The sequence below is a fragment of the Daucus carota genome, chromosome 1, assembly GCF_001625215.2.
Source record: "Daucus carota subsp. sativus chromosome 1, DH1 v3.0, whole genome shotgun sequence".
NCBI lineage: Eukaryota > Viridiplantae > Streptophyta > Magnoliopsida > Apiales > Apiaceae > Daucus > Daucus carota.
The window spans coordinates 47,187,583-47,201,037 of NC_030381.2; the positions used below are offsets into that span (position 1 = coordinate 47,187,583).

The 13,455-nt window shown below is 33.2% G+C and overlaps 2 protein-coding genes across 3 annotated transcripts; one reads left to right on the forward strand and one right to left on the reverse strand.

Annotated features, from left to right (window-relative positions):
- Positions 1–1,382: 1,382 nt before the first annotated feature.
- Positions 1,383–13,186, forward strand: LOC108204652 (vesicle-associated membrane protein 722). Its single transcript, XM_017374195.2, has 5 exons — positions 1,383–1,719; positions 2,618–2,759; positions 2,863–2,983; positions 11,804–11,866; positions 12,776–13,186. The coding sequence occupies exons 1-5, from the start codon at positions 1,530–1,532 to the stop codon at positions 12,923–12,925; spliced, it is 666 nt and encodes a 221-aa protein (XP_017229684.1). The 5' UTR covers positions 1,383–1,529; the 3' UTR covers positions 12,926–13,186.
- On the reverse strand, positions 4,107–10,063 carry LOC108204653 (glycine-rich RNA-binding protein-like). 2 transcript variants are annotated; one of them, XM_064085763.1, is made up of 2 exons: positions 9,943–10,063; positions 4,107–4,534 (listed from the first exon to the last, which is right to left on the reverse strand). In XM_064085763.1, the coding sequence occupies exons 1-2, from the start codon at positions 9,964–9,966 to the stop codon at positions 4,244–4,246; spliced, it is 315 nt and encodes a 104-aa protein (XP_063941833.1). In that variant the 5' UTR covers positions 9,967–10,063; the 3' UTR covers positions 4,107–4,243. The 2 variants fall into 2 exon arrangements, with proteins under 2 accessions (XP_063941833.1, XP_017229685.1); XM_017374196.2 differs by lacking the exon at positions 9,943–10,063 and adding an exon at positions 4,738–4,881.
- Positions 13,187–13,455: the final 269 nt, after the last annotated feature.

A 13,455-nucleotide genomic window follows, 5' to 3' on the forward strand; every position in this document is an offset into this window, starting at 1 on the left:
AAATGAGTAAAGTTAGATGGAAGTGGGTAAAGTGGTGGGACCCACATATTTTTTAATAATAGATTTGAGATAGTGGAGTAAAGTAATGAGTGTAATAGTTTATTTATTATTATATAGTGGAGATAGTGGGAGAATGTAGTGGATGTAGTAGTGTTTTATATTATAAAAAGTTGCTATTTTGAGAATGTATAGAAATGATGGGACATCCCAAAAAGGAAACTGTATACATCTTTACGTAATTGTACTGATCATAATTTATAAGAATAATAATAAAAAAATAGACTCGAAATCATAAGAAGTAAAGGAATAGACAAAATTTTCGAATCTACCAGTATATTCAAGGGTCACATGGATTGAGGGTCACGTGGGTCTTGTGTCCATTAATTACTCAAGGGCTTGTATGGGCTTAAGCCCGGGAGAGTTCTCTCGAAAAAAAATTAATAGTTATATATATGGACTTTTTTGTTAGTCTAATTATCCATAAAGCCTATTGTCATTTGTCTATTGTCTAATTATATCTTAGGGATTAAACAAAAAAAGTGTACATAACATTTTGGGCCAGATTTATGTGCTCTTTACACGGATAATGATAGACCATACTCTCAAAAAGATGATGTTATTTTTAAACATCATTACCACTTTGATTTATTTGTTAAAATGATTAAATATCAAATTAAGGAGCTGAAATAGATTTAATGATGAAGCAATTGAGCTCTTTACTCTTACTTCAGCATTAGATTTTCATAATCATTTCAAATCATTTGATATTGATAAAATTTGTCACTTTGCAGAGACATTTTATCCTCGGGATTTTACCGAAGGTGATGTTGATGCATTAAGAAGTGGATTGAAGTATTATGAGCTGGATGTTGGTGGTGGTGCTGAATGAATATGGCAACTAGTTATGCCATACATTGTTCAAGACAAGAAAATCAAAATCTTATGTCAAGATTGATTGACAGGATGATCTTTTTTATTTTAACTTTTTATGCATCCACAGAATCTACTGAAAGAGCATTTTCAGTTATGAAAATTATCAAGACCGATCTTCATAGTAAGATGGATAATATATTTTTGGTAGATATTGTGGTCATATGTATAGAACGACATTTTACCAAAAAAATTGACATAAAATCGATGATCGATGAATTTGATAATATGATTGATCCGCGCGCGAAACTTCGCTGAAGACTTGTCAAGTCCACCCCTATTTTGAATTCTTAATTTTTAAAATCATCATATCAATTTGCTGATTGTAATCTGATTATACTAAAAAATCCTTAATTTTAAACTTTTTTAACATATCTGAAATCATAAATAAATTTATTAAATTCCGATTTTCAATTTTTACGACTATTTTAAGTGGTTACAACTGCGTGCCTAAATCAAAACAAGGTTAAAAAAAACGCATCACACCTCCTTAGATAGATGTACAAGACACGCAAACACTTGTACATGTATAGTGTGTACAAAATCTGAGATCTGGTTGAAACAGAGTTGAGTTTAGTTGAGTTTGAGTTCCAACAAAAATGGGACAGAAGACTCTCATCTACGCCTTCGTGGCTCGCGGAACTGTTCTTCTGGCCGAGTACACAGAGTTCAGCGGCAATTTCAATTCCATTGCTTTTCAATGTCTCCAGAAGCTTCCTACTTCCAACAACAAGTTTACTTATAATTGTGATGGCCATACCTTCAATTACCTCGTCGACAACGGCTTCAGTAAGCTCCTTGTCTTCCTTATTCATACGTTTGTTTGTTCGTAGGTTGTGTGTTTTTAGTTTCTTCATGTGATCTGTCTTAACATGCTTTGCTTGTCGGTGTGTTTAGTTACCGCCTTTGTGATTTACCTTGATTAACTCTTATTTGTTAACTGTTGGGATTGTGTAATTGTAAATACGAGTATTGTGAATTATTGTTGAGATTTTGGTAAAGGTATTGAGTCAGATTTAAATCATCTTTCGTGTTGTTGATTATTTCTTTATATTGCATTGTTTGCTGAGAATTGTAATCAGAATCGAAACGTAGCTTGGAATTTTTATCTGATGTGTGTGTAGAGGGGGTTATAATGAGGAATTAGGCTTTGAAATGGTAATTGATATCATTTGACTACTAAGACCATGTCGGTTTGAAAAAATAGAGTTATCCTGAGATTGTGGATTTTTCGAGATTAGGAAAATCAAGGGAATGGGAAGTTTGTTTAGTTGTCAGCATTCTGCATACTCTGCTGTCTGTATATTCTTAACCATGAGGATAGTGAGAAGGATTCTTTCTACTAGGTTATTCAATTTATCATGGACTCTTGTTTTTTACTCTTGTACACACAAAGACTAGGTTTAGTGATCAAAAAAGATAAAACGGAAAATAGATAATAAGCATAAACTTATAAAAGGAAATGGTTGCTTTTAACCACTGCCCGACCATTTAGGACACACAAAATGATTTCCAACGCTGTTGTATTATGTTGATTATTCTTTCTTATTGAATAAAGATGTAAAATATATTACCTGAACGTTGTAAGGAATGTTATTTTTAACCATTTCAAATTCCCAGTCAATCTATGCTTTTGTCTAGAGTATTGATTGTGCGGAAAGAAATATTGATTATTTTCCTTTTCCAGCGTACTGTGTGGTTGCAGATGAAGCATCTGGTAGACAGGTACCTATAGCGTTCCTAGAACGTGTCAAGGATGATTTTGTGACAAGATATGGTGGTGGAAAGGGTGCCACAGCTCCTGCTAATAGCCTCAACAAAGAATTTGGGTATCATAAGTTTAATGTTAAATTATGTGTCTTACGGTGACAAATCTGATGATCAGATTTATCTGTCTAAATTTACTGTGTTTGAAATCTGGCTTGTTTCCAGATCAAAGTTGAAGGAACATATGCAGTACTGTATTGACCATCCCGAAGAGATCAGCAAACTATCAAAGGTGAAGGCCCAGGTGTCTGAAGTCAAAGGAGTTATGATGGAGAATATTGAGAAGGTACGTGATGTGTTATAAATACCGAGTTCATTGCTTTATAAGTGGGAGTTAAAGATGCACTACTCTAAAGTGTAACTTTCTGATGTTAACTGTTTGTTTCTTCTAGTAGTGTTATATTATTATTAGCAACAATATGTTAGTGCTTAAAATAATACTAAGAAATACAAGTGATAAGTCTGGTCATCTAATTGGAATGGGTGGGTACACGCTGTATGCTTTTAAGCAGATATAAGATGATTATGTAAGCTTTTTAGTACCACTTTGATTCTTTGCATTTTTTTTTAATTTTTTTTAATCAGTCCACAGAAGTCATTTTTTTGTATTTTTAAAGTGGAAATTTTATCCATTGGTGTGCTTGTTCCAGTCAAAGTGACAACAATCATACTTGAGAAGTAAATAACTCTATTTAGGCCAGATTTTACATAGAGGTTGAACTTCTAAACCCCTCGATAATGGTGGCTACTAAATTACTCACAATCCGTTCCTTGTATCTATCAAATACCAATGTCGCACCTGGAGTATCAAATTTTGATGTCATCTGTAAGCAAGATATTAATGGTCACACTCACACACAGCACTATTAAACTTTTTCATCTTAGAATATCATCCCTCAAATGCTGTTATTTTTTGTCTTCGGTCTTATTATAATTTCAGTAGCCTAAAGCTTTCAAAACTAAAAAGAAACGTGTATCATGCTGTCATTGCAATTTTGCTAAAATATATCATTTTCGTTATTGCATGCTTCCTCTCTTGCTTGTTTTTGTTTCCTTATTAATGTGATATAGTATTTTATTAAAACAGCAGGATGTTATAAGTTAAAGTCACTTAATTGATTTGTTGTTGTTTCATTGTACAAAAACTAGTCTAAACTTGATCTAGTGTACTAGAGAAGTATATGTTGTAGGAAGAAATTAGTGCTAAGATAGTTTTTTTATGTCTCAGTTTTATAGTAAAGGTACAGGTTCAAATTGAGGTCAGTTAACAGTTCATGTTGATTGTATTAATTGTGATTTAAGTATTAGTAAATCTAAAACAATTAATTTTAAAAGAAAAACAAAAGACTGGGATTATTCATTAAGATGGAAATTGATAGATAGAGACGACAAAGGCATAAGCATGAGCACACAAAGCCCTGCATTACACTAACTAGAAGTCTAGAATCACCCCCTTGATAATAATACTAACTAGATTCAAGAGCACCCCATGATAATACTAACCAACTACAACCACCCCCAAGGCCCACCACAATACTAACTAGAATCACCAACCCCCATCATTTCCACCACGGCCCGAGTAGCGGGAACCGTCGCCACCTCCTCCATAACCACCTTCACGACGTCCACCTCCACGTCCTCCGCTGCCACCATACCCGCCTTCACGGCGTCCCCCACCGCCACCACCTCCACGAGACTGAGCTTCATTAACAGTAATGTTGCGGCCTTCGAGTTCCTTACCATTCATTCCTTCAATTGCGTCATTCATTGCCTTCTGGTCCTTAAAGGAAACAAATCCAAATCCCCGAGACCTTCCCGTCTCACGATCATAGATGATCTGCATTCATAAATTTCAAAAGATCTGACATATATGAATCAACAACTCATAATATACAAACTGAAAATCGATCAAACATAGTGTAAATTATAGTAATTAGTAACAAAGAGTGACAATACTAACACAAGATCTACAAGATCTGGGAAAGATCTACAAGATCTGGGGTCAGATCTGACCCGATTAGATAATTATCACAAACGGACCTTGGAATCAACGACATCACCATACTGAGAGAAGGCATCTTCGAGAGAACGCTCAGTAGTGCCCCATGCCAGACCACCCACGAAGCATCGGTACTCAGCATCAGCGGAACCCATTTCTACAAATATGTATAAACCCTAATAAGATTGGTGAGGCGGAGATGGTAGGGTTTGAGAGTGAAAGAGATGTTTATATAGGACGAGGAGAGAGGTCATATATTTTTTTTGAGCCCAAAGATATTTCTGGATCGGAGGGTGTTTCAGGGCCGGTGAATTGCATGCCCCACAGCTTAGGGCCTCAAAATCTGGAGGTCCCCCAATTTTCAAGCCCATAACATTTATACATATGAAACTTCTTTAATTTTTTATTGTATGTGAAATTAAAATTCCTAATATATATTTCTTTCTTACTTTTTATTGCGTGTTAATAAAAATCCCTAACTTATATTTCTTTCCAGTTGGGTGGTTGCAATTAATATTATCATTATATGTAAATTGATACTATATTCTTGTTTTAGTGTTTTATTTTGAATTTAATTAGCCTTTATAATCAATTTGCTAAGTATTCTTAGTGGATAAATAATATATACTCCCTCCGTCCCACCGGATTCTTTACAGTTTCTTTTTTTGGACGTCTCACTCATTTCTTTACATTACAAAATTTTCCTAAAATAGTTAATGGGTCCCACCCTTTTCACACTACTTTTACTCCATTATCTCTCTTTTATATATTAAAAATCAATGGGTCCCACCACTTCACTCACTTTTCTTTCTCTTTTCCACTACTTTATACATATTTCTTAACCTCCGTGCCCAAACCCAATGTAAAGAAGTGGGTGGGACGGAGGGAGTAATTTTTATTTCTTATCACAAATATATATATATATTATAATTATTACTCTGTTCTATGTTGTATATGTTAATAGTTTTAAAATTAATAGTTTTACACTAAAAAATAAAAAAAAAATTAGTTTTGCACAGGGACTTCCGGATTATTGAGCCGGGCCTGGTGTATTTGGTTGGAACCTAGGAAGCACGTGTGGGGGATATGGCAAATATAAAATATTTAAAATATATTTTATAAACATATTTATTTAGTAAAAGAAAAAACTAGCTTTCACATTAAACCAAATAGTCAAGTACATCAACTTTTAGCAAATATATATTTTAACCACACGTAAAATACACATATACCACTAGTTATATACACACAACACCACCATTTATATTTTAACCACAAACTAATGAAAGGAGCATAATCAAAGAATATTATAAATTAAAATAAAACAAGTAGGGTATATATATAAAGGCATACAACACTACAACAGGGGGCTAGGCAGTCAAGAGTCAACAATTAAAGCACGGAGAACGAGAAGCCAACACATCAACTACACACATCATTACATCAACTACCAAGAAACACATGTATATACACATGAGACACATATATACACAAAATTATGAGAGAGAAGCTACCAAAGACGGAGGCCGGAGGACAGTGCAATTAGGTCTTTGTAATTGAAATTGGGGATAACGTAACTGAGACACTGGGTGTGTAATTATGTTTTTGTTTTATTTATTTTAAAGTCTTGTGAAATTATGTTTCTTGCCCCTCCCGCACCGCAATTGTCGCAACCCCGCGTATCGGTACACTACACTGCGTGGATACGCCACCTGGCGCACCCCCGCACGAGTGCGTATCCCATACGTGTTCCTTGCTTTCCAGGTTAGAACACTAGCTCTATCACTCGATATTCTTCTTGTGCCAACATACAATAATATGTGTTCTCCTAAATTAATTGTTTATGTATTGTTTAGGGTTTTTCTAGAAAAAAAATACTTCTCGGTCTCAAATTATGTGTAATGTGTATTTCTTATTTTTTTAATGTATATTCATCTTATAGCTTCATAAATTAATTTTTTGAACTCAAATATTTATAGTTTCAACATAATAAAATTCAAGTTAAAGTTGTTTTTAGTTAAGACCTTCATCTCAGTATATAACTTATATTCAGTTGCTTAATTGAGTTTAGTTATTGTGAGTTCAGAGTTCAACGAATTTTGTTAGACAACAACCATTTAAGCTTAAAGTTGGATTACTAATGTACTAGCTTTTTAACCTATGTGAAGCATAGATCAAGATATATTATCTAAAAAATATCCGGTAGCTCAACGGATTAGAGCACGTGGCTACGATTAATTATTTGTGAGTTCAGAGTTCAACGAATTTTGTTAGACAACAATCATTTAAGCTTAAAGTTGGATTACTAATGTACTAGCTTTTTAACCTATGTGAAGCATAGATCAAGATAATTATCTAAAAAATACCCGGTAGCTCAAAGGATTAGAGCACGTGGCTACGATTAATTATTTATTTGTTAACACTGTAATTTCTTATTAATTTTGTAATAGAGTTTAGTAATATGTTGCGTAATGTTTCGTAATAATATTTTATAAAAAAATAATAATACCTGTATAATTAAAGTTATAACTTAATTACTTTTATATAATGGTGCAACATGATTTTATGTATCCTCTTTAGTTTATTAGTTGGAAATTTTTGGAAAACCCCCATGATTAAAAATTTTAATTTTTTTCTACAATTTCAATTTTTTGACAAATATGGTAAGTTGTATGTATATTTATACTGAGATTTCATTTTTTGTTATTTTACTTTTTAGTTTGATCGAGTGGAAACATTAGCAATTGTTGGTGGAAAAATGATTTTATGTGCTTATTTAATTTGTTAGTTTGGGATTTTTAGAAAATCTACATTAGTTTTTTTCAGTTTCAATTCCTGTACATTTAAGTTAAATTTTCAATATTTTATTTAGATATTTTAATTTTCTTAATTTAATTCATCAATTAAACAACAAACCGACCTGTTATTTCGGTTATAAAAGTATAGTAAGTACAGATAGATGATAATATAATTTATGAAAACTAATATTACATATATTATTAAATTAATATCTTTTAACTATATTATTTTATATAATGGTGAAAAATAATTTTATACATATAAATAGTTTATCCATTTTGATTTTTTTTTGAGAATCCATGATTAAAAAAAATTAGTATTTGTGTTCAGTTTTTATTCTTGTACATTTAAATTAAGTTGTCTGTATTTTTATTTGGCCTTTTCTCATAAATACCCAAGTTTAAATGATTTTTTGCAAAATTACTTTCATTTTTTAAAACAAATTGCAAAAATACTATACTTCAAAATATATTTGCAAAAATACGGTGGTTGCATATGCAACCATATCTGTAACTCTAGCAACCATATATGCAACCACAAATGCAACTTTGAATTATTTTTTTTAAAATTACGTCAAGTTGAATAATAAGTTGCAACTGGTTGCAAATGGCAAAAAATGAATGCCCCTGCGAAGCCGATAACAATAACACAAAAACAACCACAAAAGCAAAATCAACAAGTATTGCAACCAAAAATCCAACAAAAAGGGACGGATTTGATGGGGGATGTGGGAGGGGATGGAGAAAAGGGGTTAGGGTTAGGGATTGAGTGGATATCACAACTCTCGTACATCTTCAGTCCTCTCTAACATTCGCTTCACCTCCAAGATCTCGCAGGCCGATGCAATCCCAAGGTTTGGTGGTGATGGAGGTTGAAAGGAGAGATGGAGGTGGGCGATGTGATGATGAGAGATAAGATAAGTGACCGTGGTGGAAACGGCCGCCCGGCGGTGAATTTTTTGAATGAGGGAGACGAAAAGAGAGTGGGTTAACTGGGATGGGGAGGAGAGATGAAACACGTAAGGTTACAATTGTTTTTTGAAAAGCACGTAAATGTGAAAAGATTCTGTAAGTACCGTATAATTGCAATTAACTATATGCAATGTGGTATATGTGGTAAATACCCTTTTTATTTTGAGTTTTTCATTTTAATATTTTATTTTTGAATTTGGTCTAAACATTTAAAGATGTGAGTGTAAAAATGATCTAATATCTTATTTAGTTTATTAGTTTGAAATATTAAAAAAAATGCTCTTTGTTTCAATTATAATTTTTATATATTTAAGTTAGGTTGTCGGTGTTTTTATTTCGAGGTTCTATTATTATTTTTTTTCTTTTGGTTGATCCATTAAATTTACAAATATTGTATTCTAGTGAGTTCTTATATGCATTATGTAAAATAATTAAAAAAATGAAAAATAAACGGAATATGTTGCAGAAGGTGATATTATCGAGCAAGTAGTCTTATTAATTAATTAGTTTAAGTAGAATATATATTATATTGACACTGTGTAATATTAAAAAAGGTGGAACACAGAGTTAGAGTATTATTTTTTAAAGAGCTTATAACTATGGGAACTTGAAAGAGATTGGAAGTATTATTTTGAAAGATGTCTAATTAAATTAAGTAGAGTCCTTAGAATGTTATATAACGTATCAACCAATCAATTACAACCGGAATTAATTTAGGTTGTTGGTATTTTTATTTTGTGAATTTTAGTTTTATTTTTTTGTCTAATTCATTAGAAAATCTTACAAGTATTATGTTCTGGAGAGTTCCTGTGTGCATTACGTAAAATAATAAAATATGAAAAATGATGAAACATGTTGGAGATAGTGTGACTGTGATCCTTGGCAAATACCATGTAAAAAAGGTACAAAGTGGTGCCTAAGTGATTAATTCGACTACCAAAAGCATGTTGGATAGGTTTGACACTTCACTACCAATCTTTATGAAATTTTGGTGAAAAGAATATAGAATCCAAGTAAGGAATGTCTCCTACAATTCTCGAACCTGTACTAATGTCACAATAAGTAATCCACATAAATGCATTGTATATACACTAACTAATCCACAACCAAGAGCATTATCAAAGTTATTATGGTCGAATAAGGTCGATATACATGATATACTTGTGAAGTCTATAATTACTGACCCGGGTGATGCAATTTTTATAATAGTAATACTTATTTCCTGTCGTTTACAAAACTTTGAACACGCATATGAATCAAAGATATGGAATGAAGATTCATGACCTACTGCAAAGAAGCCATAGTATATACTTATATCCTTGTGAAGTCTATAATTACTGACCCAGGTGATGCAATTTTTATAATAGTAATACTTATTTTCTGTCGTTTAAAAAACTTTGAACACGCATATGAATCAAAGATATGGAATGAAGATTCATGACCTACTGCAAAGAAGCCATAATATATGCGGTGTACCTTTGCATTTGTGACAAAAACCATCTTCTAATTCTTTTTTCTCCTCCTCAGTCTTCTTGTTAAATGCCACAGTCTCTTGTTAAATGCTATGCGGCTAAACAAGTCTAACGATCTTGATCAGACAACTGCCCCAATTGGTGAATGTATGAGTTGTTCATCACCCTGGCAATACTCTTTGCGTGTGGTCACCAAATCTCTACTGCCGGGAGCTCCTTTCTTAAGATTGCACTCCAACTGGTCCCGAAATCTGCGGTTGCACAAGCCCCACTTCCTCCTGTTCCAACCTTTATATGGCCACTTTTAACTTTTCTCGACATTTAGCAACACTGATATTTTAATTAAAAACATCATAGAATACTTGGGTTGTGTTAATTTATGCCAAATATTTTGACATGGTTATTCGATAAGAGAGAGTCAGACAGTGTATTTTGGATTCTATATCTATGCTTAGGGATCAGCAAACTCAAACTCCAGGTTCTTAATGGCTAGTTGTTTACTTGTAAACTTTAGGCAGGCGTTACACTGCATTTGTAAAAACAGTAGAATCCAGACACCGTAATAAAAGGACTGCAGGATTATTGCATGAGACTATGAGAGAGCTAGAACTCTCTTCTCTTCACTGCACCTTCACACGCTCTCATGCATTAATTTGTATTTTGATTATTATTTCTAAAATTTCAAAATATATACTCACAAAACAAAATACATGATTATTTGCATTCTTTTGATTATGTCATGCATAATATACAAAACTAAAACAATAGATTCCAATACTTTAATTGTGCTCTAATCCAAGTGAATAAGTATTAATGCCACCAGCTTATAAATAGATTTAATACTTAAAAAATTAAATTCAAAGCAACAATTAAAACTCAAACTACCAAATAAATCAAATATCAATACTTGACATACCACTACACAAGAAAATCAATGGAGAAGCTTATTCCTGTTGTTTGATAAAGGTCTCCATAAAATCAGTATTCCCTGATGAGCAATGGTAAAATTTGAAATATACCAGCCACATACTTGGGTTTAGGGGTTACCTCTTTGTAGTGTTTGCCCCCAGCTTTTCCGCACCGATTATGGTTACGTCTCCATCAGTGGATGTTCTAGTTGTGAATATGGCTATTGGCTACCACTACATCGGTGGATGTTTTGGTTGTGAACTCTCACGCAGTAGTGGGTGTATCGACAGATTTATCCTTACTTGAAGAGGTAGAGCAAGTATTTGCATAGGGTTCTATTAACACCTTTTTTTCCATGTCATTAGTGCTTAACATGTTTTTTAATTAGTTTAAATAAAGTGTTTTATTAGTGTGGACTTTGTGTTAACCAACCTACTGACCAACCAATTGTACCCTATTTCAGTTATTATAGTATAGTATAGTATACTATAGTATAGTATAGTATAGATTAAGAAGAAGAGAAACCATAAATTGCTTTTGTAGAATGCATTTTGGTGTTTCTCATTGTTGTGACAAGTATTAGTACATCAAGATCATAATATTACCTCCATCCCACAATGCTTGTCTCTTTCACCTCTTAATTGTATTTTAATGTTATTAGGAGAAATATTGGCACTTAATATTTAATATCTTCATTCTTGAATAAATTTTTGTACAAAAATAATAAGTTGTGCAAGTGTAGTTTTATTGCATGCGCAAAACATTTTAAAGACTGCCACTGAGGGATGGAGGGAGTATAAGGAACTTTGGCTAGTGTATGACAATTTGGCAACACCCATGTACACATCACTTTACTCTTGACATGGTTTCTAAATCAGGAGTGATAACAACCATCGAGGCAGAGTCTTTGTTTTGATGTGTTTGCGCATTGATACTTATACTGCCTTTTGATTTAGGTTCTGGATCGTGGAGAAAAGATTGAGCTTCTGGTTGATAAGACTGAGAACCTTCACCAACAGGTTAGTTTAATTTTGTTTCTTTGGAAAACATATTGTAAAACGTGTCATTGGTTGTAGTTTCTTATGAGTTAGCATTATATTTACTGTCTCAATTACAATCTGTGACGAGCTTCACAAGACAGTCTGTGTTTGCCTCCCAGCATCTAACAGCTATGTAATAAAAAGGCCTCTTATACTCATTTGGTGACTTTTTTTGTTTGTTTGGGCGACCTGCATAATTGCTTTTTGCATTCGAATTTATCCAGAATATAAACAGTTAGACAAGCTTTCACACAACACTGTCATTCTTTTTAACACGTATTGCATAATTATACACGTTGTTTGCTCCTTCCGCTCCCCTTTTGGTGTAATGCATGGAATTAGAGAGAAGGAAATGCTGTGTATTAAAATTTTCTTATACTTATACATGGAAGTGGGTTGGAGAATTGTAAGAATATATTCTACCTGTTCAAGTACAATGCACCAAATGAAGTAATGATGAAGGGATTGAAACTTGACAGTGCCCCAAGCAAAAGTCAAACGAAATAATCATGATTACAATTGCATTGAGGTCATGACATTCCAATAAGCTGCTATGGGTGAAACTGAAACTGTTGTTCCTTGCGATTCATATCAACAGTTGGCCAGTTGGGGCAAGTACATGTTTTAGTTAAATATCCTTAAAGTTATTTCATGCAACCTACCTACAGTCATGTTGTCAGTAACATGTAGTTTTTTCTTTTTGTGTAAATGCCTATATTGTTGTCTGTACTAAAACAAAGATAATAAGGCTACAAATTTCTTTAACAATTGAATTTGCATATATTAGTGAAGTAATAATGCAATCCATTTTTAACGAGGAGTTTGGTATAATTTATCATTTTCCTGGCTTGAAGTAGTTGTACAATCTTTGCATGTTTCCTTGAACAGGCACAGGACTTCCGAACTGCAGGCACACAAATCCGCCGCAAAATGTGGTTCCAGAATATGAAGATCAAGCTGATTGTTCTAGGTATTCTGATAGCCCTGATCCTCATCATAATCCTCTCAGTATGTCATGGATTCAACTGTGGTAAATGAGCAATGGCAATCTCATTCTCTACATGAAGGAAAAGGGAAGCTATGTGTTGATCTTGTGCCAAAGCTTTCGTAGGTATATGCTTTGATGTGTTATGGTTTTGTGTATTATGTAAATAAGTAGCCATTTCTACAATTCGGTGCAACGATGGACTTATCTGCACGTCTACAGAGGTTACTTATTATTAGGTTACTGGATTTCATAGATAAAGTTCTGTTTTGCAAGATTGTCGCCTTTCAATCCAGTTCCTTCACTTTCACAGAGTTTCTGGTGGATGTCGGATTATGTGTTAGTACTAGCAGCTGGTTTTTCTTTTTTAGAGATCAGTCATTGTCATCAACCCAACTGATATCTACAAGCTCAGAAACAATGCTGTATCCTTCTATTGGCAAAACATTTTTTGCTACAATGATTAAAAAAATTGCAGTGTTAGCCAACAGGAGAGGAACCCCTAAACATATTATATGTCATATTGTCACGGCACATCACAAAGCACTCTTAGAGTTAGTTCGACTCCTTTTAAAAAAGAAAT

Excerpts from the sequence above, each read along its gene's own strand:
- LOC108204652 (XM_017374195.2), top strand. The coding sequence starts at position 1,530 with ATGGGACAGAAGACTCTCATCTACGCCTTCGTGGCTCGCGGAACTGTT. Across the intron at positions 2,760-2,862 it reads AGCCTCAACAAAGAATTTGG|ATCAAAGTTGAAGGAACATA; the intron begins GTATCATAAGTT and ends GCTTGTTTCCAG. Across the intron at positions 11,867-12,775 it reads CTGAGAACCTTCACCAACAG|GCACAGGACTTCCGAACTGC; the intron begins GTTAGTTTAATT and ends TTCCTTGAACAG.
- LOC108204653 (XM_017374196.2), bottom strand. The coding sequence starts at position 4,851 with ATGGGTTCCGCTGATGCTGAGTACCGATGCTTCGTGGGTGGTCTGGCA. Across the intron at positions 4,535-4,737 it reads GTGATGTCGTTGATTCCAAG|ATCATCTATGATCGTGAGAC; the intron begins GTCCGTTTGTGA and ends TTATGAATGCAG.